We start from the raw sequence: 27999 nt of genomic DNA, 5'->3' as shown, positions 1-27999 counted from the left end.
TGAACACTCGAATAGAGTTCTGATTGTTATTTGCCCTACATTTGAGAATCCGTCTTAAACCTAATTCCCGAATGTGTTTCCAGTTCATCAGCTAACATTGCTAACAGAATATTTTCAGGGTGGCCAAAATATGCATTTCTTTGTAATACTGGATCCACAATATTCTTAAGTTTGTCAGACAAGTAACGAGACTTCTTGATCAATCCAAAGAAATGTTTTGATCCATCCTTACAGGTAGATTTCATTTTTATCTCAAACCAGCTAGAAGAGTATACTTTGATCACATATTTAACTTAATTTTTTAACTCCATTGATGGTTCGATTATAGCTACATATAACCTGAGAATTCTGTTAGCAGTTGTTAACCATCGTGAATGTGACATCCTCCCTGGATCCCTCAAAGACAATGATGGTGATATATTACCACTCGAAATTCCATTACATATATCAAAGAGATAGTTTTGGTCAGTACTCAATTCATTTGGATCAATATTTGGCAATTCCACTTCAATTGGTTTAAATGGGACAATGGATAACTTCTCACAACTTTCTAGCATTTTGCCAATTGCACCCAAGAATCCTCTAGGATCATTGGTTTTTCCATCAAGGTGTTGCATTAAGTGGCGGAGAAGTAGCTCATTAGTGTGTAGTAAACATATATGCCATTGTAGTGGGCGAGCTGTAAACATTTCTAGTTGCCTGATAACACCATTTTTTGAACCTGTATTTATGACAGTACCATCGCACCCAACCGCCTTTAACTCATCCACATTGTAATTTGTATTAGAATCCTCTAAGAATGTCCTGATACTCATTGTGATATTTGTAGCACTTCCAGACGTTGGTGCTACATGACCTAGATATTTGGAACCTGGCTCAGAAACTAAGACAATATATTCTTCTGCAACAGTTTTTTTGTAATATTTTATGCCTTTTTTCTCTTGTTTAATTGTCTTATCCTTCCTCCCATCAAAATAAAGTCCTTGAACTTCAGAGATTCTTTTTCTGAATGTTCCCTGAGTTCTGTTCTTCTTTTCTTCCGTTCTCTTCTTATTTTGCTTCTATCCACAAATTTTGATAACCTAGACGTTTCTTTGGCTTTTCTTGCTAAATTCTTCTGAAGAATTTGGCTAGTTTTTTTATCAATATTACCAATTGCCATCTTTCGAGTTGTTCTTTGGTCCATGAGAAAATCTCTCTCCCGTTAAGGCACTTTTTTTTCACACTGACAATCGGCAAAGTTTCTACACTTGTAGGCTGATATATCAAACAGAGTATTTTCACTGAGCTCTCTAAATGCTATCCCTTTCACTTGAGACTTTTTTATGTTCTTTTTTATACCCTTATATTTTTCATTGAGGCTTGCAATCAAGCTTAAAATTCTTTGATCAGAAATAATTGGAATGGATGCTTTTTGCCAAATACTTTTCAATTCTAACAGTATAACTCGTAAAATGTCACTCACACTCGGATCTTTCCCATTTGCATTATCCTTTAACAATAACCTACACCACAAATAATATTTCATAACATCAGAGTTTGTAGGAAGAACATTGCCTTCAAATTCCTTGGCTACACCAAACTCTTCACAAAAGGATTCTTTATGTGTTTTTGGCATTTCTTATTTTTCAGGCAATATTATGAAAAATGCTCTAATCACGAACAACAGCGGATGTGTACTAACTAGAACATGAGAGATGTTAGTGATTTGAGTTGTTTTATTGCATATTTAGGACATGCGCGAACATGATTTGACACGATCTTAAGCTATTTTTGAATTTTAGGATATAATTATAGTTTTCAATAATGACTCAATTAAAAAATGCAAAAAGGAACCTCAAGATCAAGTTGGAATTGTTTCAAATTTTATTTAGTATCTAGATACCTCAAAAGGCATCTTTTGGCACTACACGGGTTTTTCATTTTGAGAAAAAAAATTCACTCCACCATAATACATTTATATATACATATATATATATATATATATATATATATATATATATATATATATATATATATATATATATATATATATATATATATATATATATATATATATATGATTATATTATTTAATTAAAAAAAAAGGTTTTTGATTTAATTTTAATTTACTTAGAAACAGGTAATGTATATAACGGACCCAAAAATGCTAATTCTAGTTGCACATAAGTCTAAAAGTCATCAAATCATTATAGGTATTATTATATATTAAATTAAACACATTTTGAAGACAAAGATAATGGATTTTCATGAGGGTTTCTATGATTTTTTTAATGAGAGATAGCTAAAATAATACAAATAATATTGCTTTTTAAGCACTTTTTTCTGAATTTCGGAAAGTATCAATTTTGGACTAAGTAGGAATGCTTTCAATTTTATTTCTAACACATTTCCGCTTGTTCATATACATATTAATAGAATCTAAAGAAAAACCTCATGCAAAAGACATGAGGTTTTTCTTCAGATTCTTTTGAAATTCAACCTAAAACCCTTAGAATCAAGCAGTGCATTATAACGTTAACTAGCAAACTTTTTTCTAAAATATCTCAATAATTTTTAACACAATTGGTTTAAATTATTTCACAAATGAAGAGATACCGTTACATATTTAATTAAGTTGAAACATCTGGTATAGTATGTAAACTTATCCCTATAAATTTCTTTATATTAAATTACAATATTTCTAGGGGTTACATATACCCTCGTTATTCAAGTAATCTACAAATACCGTTACATAGTAATTATTGCTATCAGTAACTTGATTTTTTTGAAAAAGTGACTTATGCCACTACCAAATAAACGACTTAAATGTCAAAGATTTTTTTTATTGTCATTAAATTTAATCATTCTAGTGTTATAATGCTGGTTACTAAAGAACCAAATATAATGAACATTTGCAATAATAATAAGTTCACAGTTAAAACTACTTTATGACATCAAAAAAAAATTTTTTCTCTTATTTGAAAAAAAAAATGAATATTTCTTAAATATCCAATTTTTTATTAAATTAACTCTTAATTTAATAAAAAATTGATTTTTCTGTTAATTTACTGACGCCGTTTTCTGTTAATTTACTGACGCCTTTTTAAATCAATTACGTCCAATATATCTTTATATTTTACAAAATTTGATGCTTCTTAATACAATCAAATTTTGTAGTTGGTCAAAAGGCATTGTGGATCTGAAATAATTTATGATATATTTTAATTTGCGAACGATCGTTCATCTGATGAGATGACCCCCGGCGCTGCATAAGCCATTAGGACCATGACTTTCGCAACTTTATAGCAATGAATTTTGAAAATAGCTATGTATGAGAAACGCGTTTAATAGGTAACTATAAAAGCACTATAAAAAAACATAGCTTTTGGAACCCGCAAATTTTTATGCGCTCTGAAAGCCCTGAATGTACCTATAGATGCATGCTGGTAACATTTTTCTTAATATTTTTTTATAGTTGGCAATAGTTTCTGGTGCGTTTCTAATGCATTAAAAATTTCTGATAAATTAGAAATAATGAAGCATCACTAAAATCTCAGAATATATTTCATTATGATCACTTATTTTAGATGCATTACAACTTGCAGGGAATTTTTACATAACTTTTAAGTGACCTAAATATAGTATTTGGTACATAACAGTGCTTTCAATAAAATAAACAAACATTCAATAATTTATTTACTTTTTTTCAAAGGCTCAGAGATAATAAAAACAATCTGAAAAATTTTAAAATCGTGATCTGTAAAATGTATGAAAATTAAATATTGAATATGGATTAGAACCGATGCTTTTTGGCAAGTCTTTGGCTATAAAGTTTTTTATATAAGCATACAATTTTTTTTGATTCGGCTCGAGCTGTTTATCTTCGAGATGTTTATTTTAGATAAATTATGGAGTTGTAATGTATTTTTAAACAATGATTTTGTACTGTAGAAAAATAAAATTATTCCAACACAGAAAATTAATTTAATCTAACTTTAATACTGGTATTGCAGCGATGTTCGAGGAATTTCAATATTACTCATCTAGCGCAAGTTTTTTACAAACTTACAAGTAGTGCGTGAAACAAATTGCATTATTGCAATTAGTAAATATTTCAAAATATTTAATGGAAAGAGACAGCAAATGTAACAAAAACAAGTACTGACTTAAATCTCTTTAACAGAAACTATATGGCTAGCTAGTTTACTTAACAAACACAAAGTATTGACTCACGCTTCTTTGCTGCTTGTTAGTTTATTGTGTTATTATGGATACAGTTAGACACTTGCTGCAAACACAAATCACTGCGTCTTCAAACAATGAAAAATCGTATCAAACTTATTTTGAAAAATAAATTGCAATTTAAATATGTACAAAATTTCTTTGGTAATTACTTCAACAAATTTTAAGTTAAAAAATAACTGTAGCACAACAACAGAGGTGGACGCAAAAGATGCAAAATATGAATATTCCAACATCATATAAACAATATAACTCATATATATCCTCAATATAACCTTTTAAAAACTAAAAGATTATTAGATATAATTTAAAACCTTAATTTAATAAAAATTTAAAAGGCTGTAAAATAGTGCCCTGTCAACTATTGACAGGGCACTATTTTACAGCCTTCCAGGAGGTTTTAAACTTTTCATAACCATAAATTTTTATTACTAAAAGATTATTAGCTAAAATTTATAACCTGTCAATCATTGGCTGGGTACTATCTAATTCTAAATTCAAATTCATTGTCTCAATGAATTTAAATATAGAATCAGTATAAAAATAAAATTGTAAAATAAAATTAGTAAATTAAAATATTTGATAAACTATTTGCCTTCACATTTAGGGTTGGAGCTGCAAATTATTTTTGGGGTAATTTTTGTTTCATAAACGTGATCATGGCAATTTTTTTATAAAACATCCTTATTTAATATAAGAATAAACCGACATAAATATGTTTTTACAAAGCCAGAAATCTTATTACTAAAACGTCAGAAAATCCTGCGTCTGCCAATATCAAAACAATAACAACGACAAAAAAAAACTTTTATCGATTAGAATTAAATTTAAAGTTAAAGCATACTTTAGCTTGCCTTGGTTATAATTAACTTTTCAGATATCACCTTTGTACTTTTTCAAAATAACCTGTAAACAACTTAGTGTGATAAAAGATTACATAAAAATCACAAGTTAAAATGAAGGCTTTCTACTGTTTTATAAGAAACTTATTTGATTTGATTTTTTTGAAAGATCAATTTAACAAGGATATTTTTTTTTAAAACAAAAGCCAAGAAATGTTGTAACTGCCATTCTCTTTTTGTTTGTTTGATATTATTAACATTTGTGTCAATATAGCTTTTTCTTTTCCCAATAACTCTAAACGAACTTGTGTGTTGATATAACTAATAACAGTTTTAAAATGTTAAAAACTTTAGATTGCCAAGCCTCTATATATTGATTATATGTATTGTATGAATTTTACTTTGGTGTGATGTACCACTTTTTTTATTACCTATTTTATTACGTAGTTTCTTTTTTACATAGTATAAAAATATCTACAGTTGACTTGAAATATCACTCTTTTCGAGTTGAATGACATAAGAAAAAGACTGAGAAGAGATAAAAATCATTGAAAATGAACTATTATATAATCATTATTGTATTATTATCACAACTAATATTATTATATTTTCATCATTAATATAAAAAATAAATATTTATTAAAATTAATTTTTCATTAGACTCATATGCAAGTAATTTTAGTAATACTATATTTGTTAGACCGCTAGCTATTTAACTTTTTTCGTCTTTTTTATTTTTATTTTTTTAAATTTTTTTATCTTTACATCTATATCTTTATATCTATATAAACATCAATATCTATATCATATATATCTATAACATTTATATCTATATCATCTATATCTTTACATTTGTATCTTTACATCTATATAAATTTTATTATCTTTACGATTTTTAAATTTTTTTACCTTTTTTTTCTATTTTTAAATTTTTTTATTTTTACATCTTCTATAATTAAAACGCTCACTTGATGCTTAGAAAAACCCACTGGTGAGCACTAAAAAACTGTCAATCTTATCAATTTTAAATATAAACTTAAATCATGTTCAATCAAAAGCAGACTTACCTTTTAATTGAAACTTTTATTTACTTAGATTTAAGCTTTATTCATTATTGTTATTAATTCCATGAACATAATTGCACCACAGATATACTTGGTCACACACACATATAATAATGTTAAAAAGTGAAAAAAAAAAAAAAGTTAAAGAATAATTTCGAAAATTTTATAATTAAAAAAACTGATTTATATTTTTTACATTAGCGCCGTACCAGCTAAAGAGTTTAAAAAGCATAAAACTACATAAAGTAGAAAAAGATAATACTGGACAAAAAGAAAAGAAACTGGTTTTTTTAATTAAGAGCCGTTTTTTCTAAGAATCAGGCAAATTCCTGAAACTGTGGAAGTGACCTCCTCCAAATTGCTTGAATTTTTTATATATTGATCAGAATATAGAGAAAAACTGTTGGGGAAAAAAAAAATTTTCAAAAATGTTTCGTTCACTCGGAATCTGGGCTTAAATTTTTGAGATTTTTTTAAAAATTTTTAGAAATTTAGTTTTTGCCACCTTTGAACCCATTTTTTTGGCAAGGCAAAAAGTTGCACATAGCTTTTGTAATTAATATCAGACGTAACCCAAAAGCTCTCTCCAAAAAATATAAAAAAGTTGCGTGACACTGTGCGGTTGGCTAATTATCATTGTTCAAAAGTACAAAATCAATCAGTTTTGTCAACTTTTAATCAGAGTTAAATCTAGCGGCGAAGTGTTGCACACAATTTTTCTTTTAGGATTTGAAATTATCAAAGGTATTGAGTCTAAAAATGCAAAGAAAGTTATGTGATACCTAAGGCCTATTAATATATTAAGGCTTGAAATTGGAAAAAAATGTTTTAGTATACTTACAAAATGAACCATTACGGCAGAGGCGCTTAGTTTTGTAAAAATGTAAACATATCCAACTGTCAATACAAAAAGGTCCTAACATAATAATAAAAAAAATTCGTGTGATTTTGTCACACGCATGATATTACATGAATTAAAAACTGAACAAAAATCTAACATCAAGATAACTATATTGCTAATTAAATAAAACATAAATCAAACATTTAAATGTTTTTCCATTAAAAATTAGTTTTTCATTTATTAATAGAGTCATTTACACACATTATCCACCACATCACACATAATTTCTACTCTGCTGCAGTAAGTTTCTCTAAGAATAATGATATGACTGTATTATAGTCTTCTTCGGATAATGAATAATCGCCACAACCACTGATTAGAAAAGGAGCATTTACTAAACAGATAATTTTATCAGTTTGGTTATTTATCTCCTCGGTAGTAACTGGCCATCGAAAAGTATTCTTCTCTTGCCCGTTAATCATACAATTAACTCTGATCCCAGTTATAGATACCTAAAAGTATTAGCGCAACATTTAAAATAATATAATAAAGAGTTTATGATTTGTTTAATTTTGCTTACATTCAATAAAGGTTGTAAAGTCTCATATAATGTCATTCTGAAATTATTTTTACATTTTATTTATATTCCTTTTATTTTAGAGCACTGTTTTGTAAAACAAAATAAAAACTTGAAACTAATATATACTTTGAATAATATTACCTCCACAATATATCCAATATTCCATTGTTTTTCATATGCAACAGCAACCCAATCATTCACTTTCCATACAAGACAAATTTCTGTTGCAAGATTGGCGATGTCTTCCTCATATTTATTATCATCTTCATTGTCTCCTGCCAGATTAAAGTCATCATTTTCGCCATAAACTTCTTTGTTATCGTTAACCTGACTATTTTAATTATTTTCTGTTGTCGGTTCTACCAGCTTACCTTTTCTTTTCAGGTTACTAAATCTATAACAATATCAATTGTACATATTTTTAAACATATGTAAACAAACACACAAAATTATAACTTTCACCTAAATTTTAATTTCATATTTGTAAAAGAACTATTTAACAGTCAGAAACATAATCTAATTTGCAAAAGTTTTGATAGCAACAATGCCTACCTTGAAAATAAAGATCTTATCTGTTGGCTAGTTACATATTGATCAGGCGGAAGTTCTCTCCTCAGCTGCATGTGAACCTGCTCAGGGCTCATTTTATTACCTGATTCTTCTCCACGAATAAAGTATTTATACAACAGTTCTTTCTGCTGATTTGAAAATCTAAAAGAACTTCGAACTGGTAATGCCCAACCTTGCAATAGAAAAATGTTCATGCAATGTGGTTTGTCTTTTACGGAAGCACTGTTAGAGGATGAAGAAATTGGCATATTTAGTTGTGAAGTAATTTTCATCTTATGAACAAACGAGTTGCAAACTTTATCCAATGATGTTAATGATTTCGGAACTGTATGAAGACCGGATAGCATGTGTTCTTCTAACTCAGCATCGCTTTCAAATGATAAAGTACAATTCATTTCAGTGCAAAATCTTAATGAATATAATTGCCTGTCACTTCTTTTCTGTTTTTCCTTAAGTGACTTGTTACGCTTAATTGAATTATCTGTTTTGCTATATGGCAACAACAACTTAATCGAGGGTTGAATTTTAAGATTTCCATACTCTTGTTCAATTCCCTCACCGATATTGAAATAACGCCACATCTTCATACTTTTCTCACCAAACTCAAATGAGTGATAGTTGCTAATGTTCTTAATCTTTGGTCCAGTAACTACAGTTTTATCATTGCTAATTTGAGCAGCTGCTACTTTTGCATCTTTAGCGCCAAAACTATAATGCATAGCCTTGTGTATATCTTCAGCAGTCAAAAGATTATTACCTGAGTCAACGTAACTCCTTAAAATTGTCTTTACAACTGCACTCTCCCTGTCACATTGATCTTTTCCACAACAGGGTTCATTATAATCATATCTCAGCAACTTTATATCTCTCTCTTTGCATACATTGTAGATTGCTTCAGCTGAAAGATTTCCCTGATAGCAGCCGGCATTATCAGATTTGGTAAACATTTTCTTGATATGCGGTTGATCAATTCTGAATTGGTCTAAAACTGCAGTGGCTAACGAAACAACATCACCTATTCCCTGATCACACCTATACATTGAAGTAAAGTAAACACGTTTGAATAACTTTCCTGCTATTTTTATGAAGAATATATCCACATGTAAACTCATTCCTTTCTTGCCAAAATACTCTCTTTGGCCCTCTCTGTATCGAACCGGAAGAATTTTTTGACAAAAATCTTTAAGCCAGAAAGCAGTTTCATCGTTTAATTGCTTAAAAGCTTCGATTTTTGCCTTTTTCTGTTGAGAATCTCTCATCAGGTGTTTTATGTAGTTGAATACATTCTTTACAGCAATTTCCAAATCATAAATAGAATCAGCATCGTCAGAATTTTGAATTGTTAGTTCTTTGATCATCTCGATAGCTTTGCACAAATCATAGCAATCGGCACATACCACTTCTGATATCTCTGTGTTGGATTGAAGATTTTTTTCAGATGGATCTGATTAGGCATGTTTTGAGCTATGAGAAGAAATGTTTGAGTCATTGACACTACCATTGGTTTGATAACTTGTTTTCAAATACCTTTTTCCTTTTTCAAGGGCAGCTTCGAGAGATTTAGAACTAAATCTTTGTGCCAATTTTTGTAATGTTTGAAAACCATTCATGCCTGAAGCAGTAACATCATCTAACCCAGCTAAGCTTTTTCGACTTGAAGGTTTTATTGCATGCAATACTTTCCACAAACTTGAATCAGATAATGGTATATAATTGTTTTCACTACAACTTTTTCGATAGAACATGATAGCGTGGCTATATTTTGTCGTCAGTATTGCATGCACTATCTTTTGTTCTTCACCGCTGTCGTATTTTAATTTGGTTATTCCATAAGCATCATCATGCAAAATACCGCTTGTAAATATAAAGTCTAAGAAATGTTCACACTTTGTTTGATCAAGACTAGATCGGACGAATACTTTCTTCTCTGGAAATGCCAACCCTTTATGAGATGCATGCCATTTTCTTGCTGTTTCTATACGATGTTTGGTACACTCAAATGTGTTCATTATAAACTTTTTGGTATACTTGGTATGGTCTAATAATGAGAGGATAACTAACTTTCCCATGGAATCACTTTGCTTATATACTTTCTTAGCACGAATAATTTCAATTGGGAGAGGGCTATTTATTTCATCAACATTTTTACTGTTAAGAAAATCTATAAGTATTTCCTCTTGTCCAGGAGCAACAGCTTCCGCAAATTTTTTCTTTAATAAGTTTTCTAGGCGAACATACTTGCGTTTTAACTTATCTTTAGTAGTATCTTCCAGATATTCGAACTTCCTTTTTAATCTTAATTTTATTGGACTTGCATTAAGAACCTCAGTTACACTCTCACGGCTTCTTAGAGATTCGTCCAAAATCTCCTGTGAAACATTAATTTCACCGGGATCAAATTCTTCATCTGGAGTAGCAGGTGTCATATATGTTTGTTCTTGTTGTGTTTGTGTTTCTGTACATAAATTGGTGTTTTCGTTGACTCTAGATAAAGCAGTTTCTTGCTTTAAATGGGTAAAACACAGCATTGCACCAACTGAAAATACTTCATTGTATCGCTTTGACATTGGTATGACGAAATGTATTGGTGACACCCTTAAAGCGAGAGATTTTTTTCCTTTTATATTTAGATGGTGAGGATGAAAGCATGTTTTTGGAGGACTCCATGCAATACCAAACGTGTACTGGTGAAAAGCACATATTTGTTCATCCTTTTCAAGATTTCTTTTAAGTCTATTTGCAATAAGTCCATTTTCTTCCCAAATATTATTATCGTTTAATCGCATGACCTAAAAACAATTTTTTAAACAATTATTAAGTGTGTCATTTAAAGCATTGTTTATAATCTGACTCTTCACGAAAAATGTTTACAAGTTTGAAATACATTGTTGTTATTATTAAAATACAATATTGCAAGAGTGTGATTAATTTAGTGATTATTTATTAAAAGAGTGAGGAATTAATTAAAAGAGCTATTTTTTTTTGTTTAAAGAACTTTGTCTCAAAATCTTATTGCAGAGAAGTTATAAAGTATGTAATTATAAAAATTATATTACAGTCTGCGTAAATTTAAAATACATAATTACCTTTAAGTTGATGAGGTGTTTCTTAACATCAACATCTCCCAGCTGATGAATGTAGAACATTTTGTTTATAATTTTATGTTTTTTGAATGATCCACAATTTCCTTTTGAAAAGCAACAACAGTTTTCATAAAAATATTTGTTTTGTTTCATACTCAACTAAAAACAAGTTCTATTTATGCAGTACCTATTTCTCAATAGCAATGATAAAATATCTACTCTATTTATGCAAATTTTAAAGATCGTTAAAATAAAGTTAAGACATTTTGTATGGTAAAGTAAACAACCGCCCACTAACTTGTTTCTCCACAATCGTGATATCAGCAATTCTTCTTCCATTCGATCACCAAAAGTTATTTGGTTATGACGTAAATTTAAATAATTCACTTCTGATCATGTATTGTTTTTTATTATTATTTATTTCAATTGTTATGATTTCTATATCATAGTCAGAAACGCTTAAATTTTTTCTTAACATTACGTGCAATGTTTTGTGTAATGCTAAATGCTAATTTTGGATGATAGAAATTTTATTGTGAGCGAAAACCTCATCTGTGTGTCCAAAAAAATATCTCTTCGTACTTAATCATTTTTAACAATTTGTACCTTTATTTTTAACTTAATATCTAAAGATCACACGAATTTTTTTATTATTATGCTAGGACCTTTTTGTATTGACAGTTGGATATGTTTACATTTTTACAAAACTAAGCGCCTCTGCCGTAATGGTTCATTTTGTAAGTATACTAAAACATTTTTTTCCAATTTCAAGCCTTAATATATTAATAGGCCTTAGGTATCACATAACTTTCTTTGCATTTTTAGACTCAATACCTTTGATAATTTCAAATCCTAAAAGAAAAATTGTGTGCAACACTTCGCCGCTAGAATTAACTCCGATTAAAAACTGACAAAACTGATTGATTTTGTACTTTTGAACTATGATAATTAGCCAACCGCACAGTGTCACGCAACTTTTTTATATTTTTTGGAGAGAGCTTTTGGGTTACGTCTGATATTAACTACAAAAGCTATGTGCAACTTTTTGCCTTGCCAAAAAAATGGGTTCAAAGGTGGCAAAAACTAAATTTCTAAAAATTTTTAAAAAAATCTCAAAAATTTAAGCCCAGATTCCGAGTGAACGAAACATTTTTGAAAATTTTTTTTTTCCCCAACAGGTTTTTTCTATATTCTGATCAATATATAAAAAATTCAAGCAATTTGGAGGAGGTCACTTCCATTGACTGCCTGATTCTTACAAAAAATGACTCTTAAGCACTGAGAAAATCAATAGTAAAAAATAGAAGAAATTGCAGAGTTTTATAGCAAAAGAATTATTAGGAAACTATTAAGAAACGATGAAGGAGAATTTTATGTTGTTGACAGTAAAAAAATAAACAAACAAGTGTAATCTGTAAGTTCAAGATGATAAGATCTTAAAGTAGAAGATTTTACTTAAAGGTAAAGAAAAAAGAAGAGAAATAAGGTAAGTAAAAATACAAGGAAAACATACAAAAAAAAAAAAAAAAAAAAAGCTGTGGCTATGATGATAGTTTTCAAATAAAAGAAAATGTGGTTTATTAGTGATATTAGTGATAAAGGTTTAAATATACAGAACAAGGTGCTACTTTTCCAGTTACAAATATTTCAATAGATTGACACAAAACATTCAAGTTAATAAATGTGATAATAGTGTAACCTGAAGTAATAAAGAGAGTGAAGAAAATGATTGCGTTAAATAAATGAAACTGATTAAGATTACTGTTATTTAAGATTTTCACATCTTATACTTCAGAATAAGAAAACCATGGCCCCTATGTAAGTATCTGTGGAAATCTTTATGAAGAGAAAGTTAAACAATATTACATAAAACAAAATACATAATTTGATAAATTAATAAATGTACACTTTAGATAATTGTTTAAAAGGAGTTTAATTTTTTAAAAAAAATTGGTTAATTTTTAATTAATTTTAATATTATTTCATTTAAAATATAGTTAAAAATTTAGTTTTAATAAAATTTTTTATTTTAGCTCTAATTTTTTCAGCATAGTTATAAAATATTACAAAAAGAAAAAAACAAGTTAAAAAACCGTTTATTTATGGTTTACTTTATGCTTCATACTTTAAGACATACTTTTTAGGCAAAAATATACAAATATGAAGATTTCTGCAAAGCAACTTTAACAGAAAAAAAAACATTGAAATATTTATGTAAACTTCTCTAAAAAAGTTGCTAAATATTGTTACACATACTAAATAAAAAAGAAAATCATGAAGAGAAGAAATGATATAAAACAGCAAATAATTTTAAAAATTTAAAATAGCCTAATTTTAAAATTTAAAATAGCCTGATAATTAAAAAAATATTTTAATGATGAAAACATTTTGATGTCTATAAGATTTCTCTTTAAAAAAAAAACACTATTATAAAATAAATTAAATTTTTGTATAAAACAAGACTTTTTATAAAATAAGTTGTAAATTTCTTAATTTTTTATATTTTTTGAACATATGTATATTCATTGAAAACGACTTCTAAAAATGCAACAAAGTCTTAAAACAAATACTTACTAACCCAAAATAGAAAACAAAAGTGAAGACTCCTCTTTAGACTTTTTTGAAGGATTCAGGTTAACAAGAAACTGTAATAAACAATTTTGGCTTTTATAAGTCAATCCACAAATCATTGATAAACAACTCTCCAGCTTTTCATTGGCCATAATCTCTTCACTACTTAAACAATTATATGCATATACAGATGCACAAAACTCCATTACTGTCAAATGCGCAAATTGGTAACAATAGCCTAGATGTGTTTCAATCCTTTCAATAAAACCAAAAAGACTTTCATCAACTTCATTAAAGTCATTGATAAATAGTGAAACATCCTCTTTTGAAAAAATAAATTTATTTTCAATAAACAATTCAAAAGCTATCCTACAAATGTTTAATACATATTTCTTATTACTTTCATTTCCCATCATTTCATAAACCAAACCCTTGTTTTTGATAATATGTTTTTGCAAAAAGTATAAAAAAATATTTGCATACAATTCTGTCATCGTTAAGAAAGAAGTTGTATATATTTTGCTTGAATCACTAATAATTTTACACATTAAAGATAAATAAAATGGAACAGATGCCATAACTTTTGCAATTGGAGACTCCTTTAAAGTTGTTTTAACAACTTTTTTTTCTCTTATAACATGTTTTTTTACATAATTTTTAATTCCATTTTTGTTAAACCCCATTATTTGAATTGTTAACTTATCACTATGATCTGTATATATTTTTTGGTATTTATCAATTGCATAAACTCTACCAGCAACTACATGTTTATAATTTTGAATTTCTGCTAAAGCACTAACAATTGAATAGGTACAACTTGAATTTGAATTTAATAATTCATTTAAATATCTAAATTCATCTAATCCATCAATTATTAACAATGCAGTGTGCTTACTAATACTAAAATCATTTAAAATGTCTTTATAGAAAACATGTAGTAATTCATTAATATTGGAAATATTTTGATATTGATTAAGCTTCCTGCATTCCAAATAAAAAACAAGTTCAACATTATTCCAAATTAAATCATTTGACCAATCAAGCAAACATTTTCTGAGCAACCATGTTTTCCCAATACCAGCTATTCCAGATATTAATATTGCAGATTTTTCTTTCATAAATATGTCACTGTATGGAATTGGTTTATAACTCATTTGCTTTTCAAGAAATTTCTTGCGTTCATTGCTACAAACAACATCCATTTGAGCATTATATGAATCAACAATACATAGATCAACAAATTTTTCTATTAGATAAACATTAGCATGTTCTTTTAATAGTGGTTGAACTTCATTTATTTTCCCATAATTTTTTAGATAATAATTTTTTAGTGCTTTGCATATCTCTGATTTATCTAAACATAAATCATCATTGTAATATGCTAGCAATTTCTGAAGAATTTAAATCAAAACTAAAATGTAATGTAGTTATGTGAAGTTAAACTTTTAAAAAACTTATTTAAGATTAATTAAAGTTATAACTTCAAACTACTCTTTTTACCTTTTTTGACATGAACTCTGCTAGCAATATCATTTGAAAAATCTAAATGATAGTTATGCAAAAACTTTACATCTGACAATGTTTTTATTTAAGGTTAATTATAGTTATCTTTTGATTTATCTAACAAATTCATAATCTATAAAGTTAATACTGTAAACACTAAATTCAAACTAAAATACTTCAACATCACACTATCAAAGATTAAAAAAAGTGAATAATTTATTTTCGAATGTATATATATAATCTTATATTTATCATATGCTTTTAAAACAGAAAGACAAGCAACATGCAATTTTCAATCTTGATAAAGATTAAATATTACATCTTTAAAACAGAAAACATAACAAATGAGGCTGTTGTTAGGATAACGTTGTTGAGTGCTTTACTACCCAGTGAATTTTACACAATTCAATGGAATTCTACACAACTAACACAACAAAAAGATAAAAATAATGTAACACATTATAAAACTAGTTTTTACGATTTTTCATGTGATTGCCGTTTTGTGCTACTATATTGTTTTTATCAATTTAACAATAATAATCTTTGTTAGGGTTGTACTATAACCTATTTTAAATTATTTATTATTTCATATATAACTATTTTAAAAACATTGTCTTGAATTGTAACACTCACAAAACACTGTTAAAACACTGCATCTATGCAACCTTGAAAAAAAAACTTTAACTGTTTAAAAATTATTTTATTATTATTGTGCTTTCATTAATGGAACCCCTTCCTCTTCAGTCTGTTAGCCTGTTAATAAGCTAGATATTTCTTGGTATCACAATAATGCCCATTTTATAGGTTGCTAAGTGCATCATAATTGTTTATTGACTACACATTGTCCATAGAGTTGAAATATTTGGAGCTTTTTTTTATAACATTATTTTATATTAAAAGTTATCATAATTTTTATTATTAGTTTTTTAAAATAAATTTTTTAAGACAAAAATATTAAATCTATCATATCAATAGATAAACAAACATATTGATAACAACATAAAAATATTTATAAACTTTGAAATCAAAGGTTTCAAGCTAAAAGCTCAAATCAAAGCAGCACAAGCAAACCTGTATCAACAATATACTTATTAGCTAATTCTTTTTAATTAGATCAAATAGTTTTAAATCAGCGCAATAAACATTTTGCTTCTAAACAATACATTTTAGTGATGTACCGATTAATCGACATCGGTATCGGCATCGGCTTAATCTGCCACTTTTTGCACAATCGGTATCAGTATCGGCATCGGCCTCATTTTCATTTTTTCCAACCGATGGCATTTTTATATTTTCATCCTGCATTATGATAATTAAATAATAAATCAACTAAACTTTATGCATTACTTAGAATTTTTTTGATAATTTTTTTTTTTGACTTTGTTTACAGGCAATACTATTTATTCTTAAGATGATGTTTATAAGCTTTACTTTAACAGCTGAATGTACTTATACCTTTACTACCATTGTGTTGTTTTTAGAATAACTTTATTTTGTGTTGTTCTATTGTTATACTTGAACGTAACCTATTTAAGCATTGTTATCTATATGTGTTCAAGTATAACCTACTATATTTCTATATTTTTATTTGTTATTTTTGTTTTATTTCAATTCACCTCCCCAAGGCCACTGCAATCGAGGAGGCTACTTTAGAATTGGTTACAACCATCTCTCAACTTTATAATTCCGAAACACAAACCTTGACAATAAAGGTCGCTGCGTTGAAAAACAATTTTAGAAACATGCGCAGTACTACCAGGGACATGGTGGGGATAGAACATCACAAAATAAAATAATAATAAAAACAACTTAACTATCTAAAAATAGTTTAGATATCTAAACAAAGTATGATTGTTGTTTAGATATCTAAATTACTATTAAATTAATAAAGACTTCTAAGTATACTGCTTATGATAGTACCATTTTCTTTTTAAAAATGAAATAAAAAGGGTAAAATTGTATTTATTTTTCGAAAGTTTACTTTTCATAGTAAAAAAAAACTAAAAAATGTATATTTTTTTAACTGAGTTTTTCTAATATCTTCTAAAATAATGGTTTGACTCTAATTTGAGTCCAAGTATTTGTTTACCAGTACTGATTCCATGAAAAAGATTACACGATTTAAAGTTGTATGGTTTTATATTTTCGAAATTTTAATAATTAGTTAATTCATCGGTATCGGCCTTTTCCCATCCATCGGCATCGGTATCGGCATCGGCCAAAAAAGTGCTATCGGTACATCACTAATACATTTATTTAACTTTTAACTTTTTATTATAATTTACTTTTGCTAATTTGCAACAACAACAACAACAACAACAACAACAACAACAACAACTATAACAACTACAATGACAACAATTGCAAAAAAAAAACAAATGCAGCAGCAACAATGAAAACAGCATCAGGCAAGTATTTTATATGCAATGCCTTCATTTAAATTTAAAAATTAAAATAATTTCATTAATTTTAAATTTATTGTATAAAGCAATTTTATGCTATTGAAAAAACCCACACCCTCTTAAGCGCATTGTCTAGGCAAAATAGACAAACAATAACTCCTTATTTCATTGAAGTGGTGTCTTATTATAACTAAAGTTGGCACTTTTGCGTTATGTAAATTGCATGATTGTAGATTTAATTAAATAATTTTTGTAAACATATATTTTTCTTTCTATTTTTAGTTTTGTTTTTTGTATATAGTCATGTAAATTATGCTACTGTAAATATATATTATTTTATTCCACAATTTTAAAAGAAATTTTGTAACAAATTATAAATAACAATCAAAGAAAAATAAAGCCTAAACTATTCCGATGCATTTTGAACAGACTCTTTAGGAGATTAAGTTCTCTTGATAAGTAAGAATTAATTGTATTAGTTAAAGATAATTGTTAAAGAAAACTAATGTCATATTTCTGTATTATTTATTCTTTTTTGATATAACGTTGTTGTAGATTTTCAAACCCATTGTTTATATACCATTGTATAGTTTTTATTTCATTAAAACATTTTTTTTAGTCTGAAGGTGAATTATAAGTTGCTTGTTATTGTTTTTTAACTTGATGAATTTTTCCTTTAATTGTCAAGTTCTGGAAAGTTCTCAGTTTATTTTGCACTGCCTATAATATATTTAATTTTTTTTCTATAATAAAAAGTTTATTCAAGAAGTTAACTAATGTCATTTTTAATAAAAAAATAAATAAGGTAGATTAAAAGCAAAGCGGACACTCTGCACAAAAAGCTTTAAAATTAAATTAAATTCTCAATGTTAAAAAATAACTTTTTTAATATTGTGAATTTTTAGGATTTTTTCTGGGATATAAGTGTTTATTAGAGCAATTCTAAAGTTAAAAAAAAATTTTTTTTAATTTCAAGTTTCTATTAAAGATTTAAAAATTGTTAGGTTTTTGGAAAACTGTCCCCAAAAGCAGACAGTTCTAAATTATATGAAAAAAACATAGATAAATTCAATATTTTTGTTTTTAATGATTTTGGTATGGGGAGAATTGAGTTTAAGCTCAGTGTTCTTTTTGATGTCTCTTTAGTATAAGACCTCTCTTTTGATTTATTTTTTGACATTTTATGTTCAGTAAAATCAATTTAGTTAGACTTAAAGAGACTTTTTTGTGGTTACTTAGTGTACTTTTGCACTTTAACTTCAACAGTATAAGTGCCAAAGTACAAAACTAATTAACACGAAAGTGTGAAAACTCATTTAACCCAAATGAAAGAAACTTAATCAGTGTGAATAAATAATAAAATAAATTAACATAATAGATTTAATAAAGTGAAAAAATAATAAACATTAAGAAACTAACTTTTAATTGATTATAGGAATTATAGTTTTTTTCCAGTTTAAGGTGAAAACTAAAAAAAAAAAAATTTTGTTTCTGCTAAAACTTTTTAATGTAGTAAATTTTTGAAAATCTATTTTTGGAATAAGCAGAAAAGTTCTAACAAAATGGCTTCCATAAAATAAAATACAACAACAAACAAAAATAGCTTCCGTTGTTTTTAAATTGTTCCAAAAAAAATTTGACTTTAAGGGTTATAATTTTTTTGAACTTAAATTTCTTATTAAAGCATCAATTTTAATATTTTTTAAAAATATTTTATTATTTTTCACACACTGAAAGTTAAAAACATTTTTAAAATTTGTAAATGTCAATACCTTTAGTGATGATATTTAATTTTCCCAACAAATGCCTGCTTTTGCCCACTGTCCAATTTGTTGGACTTTTACTCTATTTAGAATAAATGATAATATTTATTGCAAGCATAAATAAATAAAAACAAATGATTATATTTATAGCAGAAATACATAATTATATTTATAGCAGGCATTGCTTATAAAATTTCCTCTTTAAAGTTAAAAACAAAGATATAAAAATTGTTTCTCATATTAGTGATGGTTAACAAGCATTGTACTTTTAGAAATGAGTTTAATTTTGAAATCTCTGTTGGATATACCTACTAAATCATAAATAAAGTGCTCAGACATGAAAAAGCACAGATAAAAAGTCACTGTTAACAAAATCAATTAAGTTTCAAGGTAGGTTTTAAATAGAAGAACTAGAAATTTTAACTAGAAGAATAAAATTATTTTGAAAAAACATAAAAAAAACAATTTTTTAAGTTTTATTTAATTTAGACTGTATACTTTATAGTGTCATGTATTTTTGTTTATAGCTTATGTTGAAGTATATTTCTGCGCAATGTTTATATTGTCATGTATTTCTATTTATGCTGTCATACATAAATGTTTATATTTTTGTGCATTGCATATATTGCATGTATATCTGTGTATTTGAAAATATTCATGTATTTTTGTGCATTGCTTTGTACTGGCATGTATTAACGTGTATTGTTTATATTGTTACGTATTTATATATATATTTTTTTTGTGGCTCTGTTGGCAATACTTACTTTACTATAAACTTTTTTTTTTGTTGGTTTACTTTCATACTTTTTTGGTTTACTTATCACTCTTTCATTTTTTTATTACTTTTTATATCATACCTTTATTATTACTTGTTTTTCAATTTGTTTATTTTATTTAGGTTTTACTCTAATGACTAGATTGAAATTATACAAGTGACTGTCCATTAACTTTGCCAAAAAAATTGTCAGTTTAGCAAAAAATTTAGGCAGTTTTTAACTCCAACTTCCACTTGTCAAACTTCCAGTGACCCTCCTATACAGGGTGGATGCTCGAAATCCGGACAATTTTAAATTTGCTGGCATTTTTTTGTTTTTAAATTCTATGTTGCAAAATTCAAACATTAATCAAAACAAACATTGTACTCTCAGGAAAAAAAATAAAAATTGCAAATTTAGCACATGATGTCAAAGGAATATGACAGGAGTTGCAGTGGTTGAGTCCCTCCGCGCCGGGCACTCTGTCCGAGAGATTATAAAATGGTTTGGTTTCCCAAAAAGCACAGTTTATGATATTGCAAAGAGGTTTAATGATGGTACAGAGTCTGTAGAACGAAAAGAAAAGACTGCTCACAAACCAATCAGGAATAAGGCCTTCATCAGCAGAGTACAGAAGTCGATCAACAAAAACCCCAGCACCTCCATCAGGAAACTGAGCAAATATATGAATGTGTCTCATTACACCATGAGAAGAGTGATCTGTGATGACCTTAGGTACAAGTTCTATGTCTTGAAAGTCAGGCAGATGCTGTCTGCTTCAATGAAGGAGAAGAGAGTGTCTAAGTGTTCTGTTCTTATAGCATCAATAAAACATGAAGCTGCCAGTAAATTTCGTTTTTTCAGCGATGAGAAAATTTTTACTGTGGATGCCAAAGTGAACAGAAGAAATGACAGATGGTTGGCTCAAGATCCAGAAGATGTCCCAGTGATTGGTCAGACAAAATTTCCAGCAAAGGCCACTTCATGCCACCACACTTCTTCCTGAAAGGCCAAAATGTCAACAAAGAAGTCTACTTGGACCTTCTGATTAAGGTGGTGAAACCTTGGATGGACAAGTGTTCCAATGGTAGGCTATATGTGTTTCAGCAAGACTCAGCTCCTGCTCATACCTCCAATTTGGTACAGGGTTGGCTTGAAGAGAATCTCCCTATGTTCTGGTCGAAGCACTTTTGGCCTCCGAACTCACCAGATCTCAATCCATTGGACTATTATGTCTGGGGCACTTGAGACCAATAAATGAAGTCACAACACTGTTGAATCTCTAAAGCGAGCAATTACTACTGCAGCTGTCAACACGTTGGCCAATGAGGTGGAGCACGCCAGGTTTAGGAAGCGTATCGAGCAAGTCATTGAAGCTTAAGGCAGCTGGATTAAGTGAAATGGAAGCTCTTATATGTGTACATTACTGTTTAAAATTTCAGAAATATAGCTTTGAAACTAATACTTTAATTGTAATTTTTATTTTGTGTCAAAAAAGTCCGGATTTCCAGCATCCACCCTGTAAAAATACATCAACATTCAATAGTCCCTCCTCCCTCAATTAATCAATTATAATGATAGAGTTAAATATTTTTCATAATTTATGTACAGTGCAGAGTCAATCCAAGAATGTACTAATCTTATTTACTTCAACTTTAGACCTAATAAAATTTCACAGTAAAAGTGAAAAAAAAAAACATTTAACCAATTGCTTAAACTAGGGGTCAGAAACCTTTTGATACAAAAAAGACAAATGTTACAACTCAGACGTTTCAAATCTTTCAAATGTTACAACTCAACTTTTCAGATTTTAAAAACCAACATTTTTATTTCAGTTTTATATAGAAAATTGTTATTAGAATTCTCAGAACTTCTTGGTTGCTCAGAACCAAGAGGATTGACGCCTGCACTTGCCCAATAAGCTAACTATATATATATATATATATATATATATATATATATATATATATATATATATATATATATATATATATATATATATATATATATATATATATATATATATATATATATATATATATATATATATATATATATATATATATATATATATATATATATATATATATATATATATATATATATATATATATATATTAATATGCTAATGAATATTATTATTATTAGTGTGCATAGTTACACATAGTTTTGCCTATTGTTCGTATTGTTACTTATGGTACTGTATTCTGTAAAATACACTATTTCTTAGTTTTTAAGTAGTTTCTAGACTTTTTTTATGCGCGGTTTTATTTTCCATGCGGTCTTTCGAGTAAGGTCAGCTAGCGAATTAGAGCTGATGTACTTTTATTCTCAAGAAGAATTGATGTTGCTCATTGTTTAAAATAAAAATTTAAATAATCGTTTGTTTGTTGCTGGTTGTTTTTATTTTTCTAATTTTTATAGCGTGTTTTTATTTTTTAGAAGAAGTTAGATTATTTACAGATTAAGATTATTAGATTATTTATAGATTAAGATTATTAGATTATTTATAGATTAAGATTATTAGATTATTTATAGATTAAGATTATTTTTTGTAGAAAGAATAATAAGAATAAAATTTTATTTATGTATTTAATATGAAAAGTTAAATAAAATAAGACTGTTGTTTGTGGCCATGTAAGTTTATATACATAAGTTTGTGTTTATTTCAATCTATTTTATATTTCTCTATATCTATATGTCTATTTTATATTCTTAGGAAAAACAATAATGATAAAAAAATTAAAAAAAATTCTTCTGAAATTTGTCAAAAGAATGTTATTTTATGCTTCATTTTAAGGTATCTGTATTTTTGTTTATTAGAAATTTTTGATTTTGTACTTAAATGGTTTCATCTTTTTCATTCCAATGTTGTGAATTGTAGTCTGCATTCTTTGTTACATTAAAAATAATTAATGCTAATAAATGTTGTTTTATAGTTGTTAAAGGTTTGCTTATATGTTTATACTATGCTCAAAGTTAAAAAGTTTTTTTTAAATACATGTATGTGATGATATAAAATTATATAGTTGTTTTATAAATGTGTTTATATAAATGTTTTTATAATAGTATGAAATGTATTTTATCTAATGAGTACATGATTGTTAAATGAGGTGTTTTTAAATGTTATATAAAATTTAAAAAAAATATTGTGTTTTATAGTTAGTATAACTATAACACACAATATATTTGAGATATAGATCTAGAGCAAGATTCGTCAACCTTACCAGTCAAGCGGTATTACTAATTTAAGTCTAAGTGTAGTCTAGCCTTCAATATAACTACTCTGAAAATACATAACATCTTTAATAATTGTTTGTGTAATATTGTTACCTTTGGCTTATCTTTATGTTAGTGTCTGTTGTTAAAAACAATTAATAGGTACTTTCATTACTAGAACTCGCTGCTTTTGTTTCATAATACAAACACATTAATATAATTTCTTCAAGCAGAAACATAAATTAGTGACTTTTATCTGAAATAGCACAGTGAATATTATTATTATTAGTGCGCAGAGTTATACCTATTGTTTGATAGTTACAATTCTGTATTCTGTAAAATACACTATTTCTTAGTTTTTAAGTAGTTTCCAGACTTTTCTTAACCAAGTGTTTTCTTAAAGAAGTCATGACTTTTTATGGTTGGAGTTAAAAATGTTTAAGTTGACATTAGGTAGATAATGTTTAGTAGCTTGAAATGATAGATAATATAAAATCTTTTTAAAATTTTATTAAGTAATTAGTTTATTGTAATCTTTTTTTAAATTGTTTTTTTAAATTTAAAGCTTCGTGTTATAGATGTTAATATTGAAAATATAAGTTACTATAATTATTAGATGGGGTCTACCGTTAAAAGATATTTATGGGTAGTTTCATGCTTTCACATGCTTTTAATAATTAGGATAAAAGCCATGACAACATTTTGTTATAAATAAAATTTATCTATAGTATTGTTAAAACCTTTGGTCTTTGAAAAAAATGTTTCCGGCTTTTCAATAAGTGTATAACAATTTCTCAGGAATGAATTGTGGTTTAAGATATAATTGTGTTATATGTTTGTTTTTCTATATTTAATATAGCATTAATCATTTTCATACATTTCTATTTGAGTTTAATTGCTTATAATTTATTAAGATTTAGATTATTAGAAAATTCATGTTTACAGAGTTGTTATTAATCATAATCGAGTTACCTTGGTACACCATTATTAATCATAATAGTGTACCAAGGAAATTGTAGAGGTTTATTTATAAAATGTACTATATATTTTATAAAGAGAATTTTGGATTTCATATGTTTTCACTAATAAATAGTTCAAAATATATATATATATATATATATATATATATATATATATATATATATATATATATATATATATATATCCTTGGAGTTGCAGCAACGTCATAGTTTGTTTGTTATGTTAGGGGGGGGGGGAGTTTACAAACCCGCGTTAATAACCTGTTTTGTACATAACGCATTTATAAGTTTTATTATGCGTTCAATGTTTTCTCCCAACACATGAACTATGACGCTGTCCGCGACTCCAAGGATATATGTATGTATATATATGTATGAATATATATATATATATATATATATATATATATATATATATATATATATTTTTTATTAGAAACACTTTACTGTTTCTAATAAAAAAGGATATTTGCTTGATTCTAAATTTTTTTAATTAAAAACAAAATAAATTTTAACTTTTTTTTACAAGTCTTTGCTAATATGGTTGCAGGTTTTTCTTAACTTTAATTAAATAAACTTAAGAAAAAGTAATACAGGTGTATTAATTTTGATGCATTTATTTGGTTTCTTTATTTTATAATTTTTCGAATAAGATTTTTTTAGTTATTTATTAAGTTTTTTTATTTCATTGTTAACTTTAGAGTAGTAAAACAAAGAAATAATTAGTGTTGCTTTGATAAATATGTTTAATGATAATGATGAAATTGAAATGGATGATAGGCTAGATGAAGTTATGTATTTACAAGACGATGTAAGTGCTATAAGGCGTGTTGAAAATAATCGTAGACGAAATGAAAGAAATAGGCTTAGTCAAGATGAAGTTAATCGTGGCCAAAATGAAAGAAATAGGCTTGATTGAGATAATGTTAATCGTCGCCAAAATGAAAGAAATAGGCTTGATCGAGATAATGTTAATCGTCGCCAAAATTAAAGAAGTAGGCTTGATCGATATATTGTTAATTGTCGCCAAAATGAAAGAAATAGACTAAATCGAGGTGAAGTTAATCATCGCCAAAATGTAAGAAGATCTGTTGGACAAGGACGAATGTATTCTATAGCAAGAAGTAATGCTATTCCAGATTATAATTATTTAGGAGAAATGAATCAAATTTGTCAGCACTGTGGTGCTAAGAAATTTCTAAATGAAACACATTTTCTATGTTGCCATAATAGTAAGGTAGTTTTACCTCCACTTTCACTATTTACACAAGTTTTACAGGATTTATTTACAAAGAATTATGTAGATCGTAATGCTAATGTTAATTTTTTAAAACATATTTGAAATTATAATGCCAGTCTTTCTTTCGCTTCTTTTAAAGCAACTGTAGTTCGACCAATAAATCATGGGCCTCCATGTTTTAAATATGTGGCCAGATTTATCATCGTGTAGGTAATCTTAGGCCAGATCAAGATATTCCACCAATATATTCTGAACTATAGATATATGATCCACTTGCAGCAGTAAATTTTAGAATGCAACAACGTGGTAATGATCTTTGTTTACGTGATTTAATGTTTCAATTGCAAACTATAATTACTGAACAAAGTCCATATGCTCTTGCATTTAAAAATATGGCTGAAGTAGAAGATGAAGAAATTCGTCAAGCGACTATAGAAGGTCCCCAAGCTTCTGTTGTAAAAATGTCTTTACTTGAAAGCAGGTGATAGGCGTTGCTATAACCTACCTTCACACAATGAAGTTGCAGTTGTATTTGTTGGCAAAGATGGTGCTCCCCCAACTTCCAGGGAAGTTGTTATTTACCAAAGAGGTCATCCTTCAAAATTGTATCAAGTATGTCGGCCAACTTAGATCATATGATTTATCCTCACTTTTTCCCAAGTGGGGATGCTGGTTGGCATAATTAGTTAGTGCATAACCCTGAGCGTGCCACACTGGTTAGAAATCATGTTACATTATCTCAGTTCTACAATTAGAGACTTTCTGTTTGGCAATTTTCCTGTTTATTATTTTATGGCAAGAAACTATTTCAGCAATATGCTGTAGATGCATATGTAAAAATTGAAGGCCAACGTCTTGCTTTTATCAGAAATAATCAAAATAAACTGAGAAGCGAGCAGTATGATGCCTTAAATGAACATGTTAACAACATTTCAAACGAACGTAATGTTAGACCAGGGCAAGTAGTTATTTTGCCATCATCTTATGTAGGAAGTCCTAGAGCTTTAAAAGAAAATTTTGAAGATGCTATGGCAAATATTAAAAAGTAAGGTAAACCAGATCTTTTTATTGCTTTTACTTGCAACCCAAAATGGTGTGAAATAACAGAAAATTTATATCCAGGTCAGACTGCAAATGATAGACCTGATTTGGTCACTAGAATATTTAAACTCAAGTTAAATAACCTCCTCAATGATATATTCAAACATGGTGTATTAGGCAAAGTTGTAACGCATGTTCAGGTTATTGAGTTTCAAAAGCGTGGTTTGCCACATGCCCACATTTTACTTCATTTAGCCAATGATGATAAACTTGAAATAGCACAGGATATCAATAATTTAATATGTGCAGAAATTCCAGATCCGTTTGTAAATCGTAAACTTTATGATATTATTAAAACTTGCATGATTCATGGCCCATGTGGGATACTGAATCCTAATTCTCCCTGCATTAAAGATGGAGTGTGCAACAAAAATTATCCTTAAGAATTTAATGCCAACACAGTAGCCCTTCACAATGGTTATCCACGATAAAGATGTCGCGATGATGGGTTGGTTATCAATATTAAAGGCAACAATGTAGATAACCGTTGGGTGGTAACTTACAATCCTTGGTTATCTAAAAAATATTAAGCCCATTTTAATGTTGAAGCTTGCATGTCTGTAAAGGCTGTTAAATATTTGTACAAATACATATAGAAAGGGCATGATTGTGCGAATGTTTTGATAAATGAACAGGTTAATCACAATGAAGTAAATACTTTTTAAGATAACACTGAATGGCAGAATATTTTTTCTGAGGCAGTTTTAACGCGAATGACTAAGCAAATTAGAGAGCTGTTTTCAGTCGCTTTAACCTTTTGTGAACCTGACTACCCTTTGCATCTTTGGAATACATACAAAGCTTTTATGATAGAGGATTTCATTCATCGCCAAGTTCCATTTATATTAGCTGAGCAAGCTACTCTTTGTCAAACCGAAAAGATTATTAATCAAAGTCGTAAAACGCTATCTAACTATAATTTGTCTGTTGTTGATGAATTCATAGATTTTTATCAAGAAAATTTAAATGATAATATTCAGCAATCAATTGACGAAGCTAATAGAATGAGACTGCTTCTTAATGTCAATCAATTAAATGTAAGTAATGCTGTCCTTGCTGCATTGAACGAGCAACCAAGTGTAGAAAATCAACATTCCAGATTGTTTTTTATGGATGGACCAGCTGGTAGTGGAAAAACGTTTACGTATAATTATTTGGTAGCTGAAACCATAAGTAGGGGTTTTAAATCTGCTACACTGCATGGACTAGCATAGCAGCAACTCTTCTTACAAATGGATCTACATTGCATGGTTTATTCAAA

The 27999-nt window shown here is 27.8% G+C and overlaps 2 protein-coding genes across 2 annotated transcripts in view; both read right to left on the bottom strand.

The window, feature by feature from the left end:
* LOC136075142 (NACHT, LRR and PYD domains-containing protein 3-like) overlaps positions 1-27999 on the bottom strand; it is a 67500-nt gene that overhangs the window by 7994 nt on the left and 31507 nt on the right. Inside the window, exons 3-4 of the mRNA XM_065787482.1 lie at positions 15276-15317; positions 13783-15129 (exon numbers count right to left, since the gene is read on the bottom strand). Coding sequence (XP_065643554.1) covers positions 13783-15129; positions 15276-15317 — 1389 coding nt within the window. The remainder of the gene's footprint in view (positions 1-13782; positions 15130-15275; positions 15318-27999) is intronic.
* Positions 7234-9479, bottom strand: LOC136074989 (uncharacterized). Its single transcript, XM_065787168.1, has 3 exons — positions 8104-9479; positions 7693-7945; positions 7234-7483 (listed from the first exon to the last, which is right to left on the bottom strand). Exons 1-2 carry the CDS (start codon positions 9477-9479, stop codon positions 7888-7890), a joined length of 1434 nt encoding a protein of 477 aa, XP_065643240.1. The 3' UTR covers positions 7234-7483; positions 7693-7887.

Source organism: Hydra vulgaris, chromosome 01, assembly GCF_038396675.1.
Source record: "Hydra vulgaris chromosome 01, alternate assembly HydraT2T_AEP".
Classification (NCBI taxonomy): Eukaryota; Metazoa; Cnidaria; class Hydrozoa; order Anthoathecata; family Hydridae; genus Hydra; species Hydra vulgaris.
Note: the sequence above shows the minus strand (reverse complement) of the source record. Positions and strands in the feature narration are given on the sequence as shown.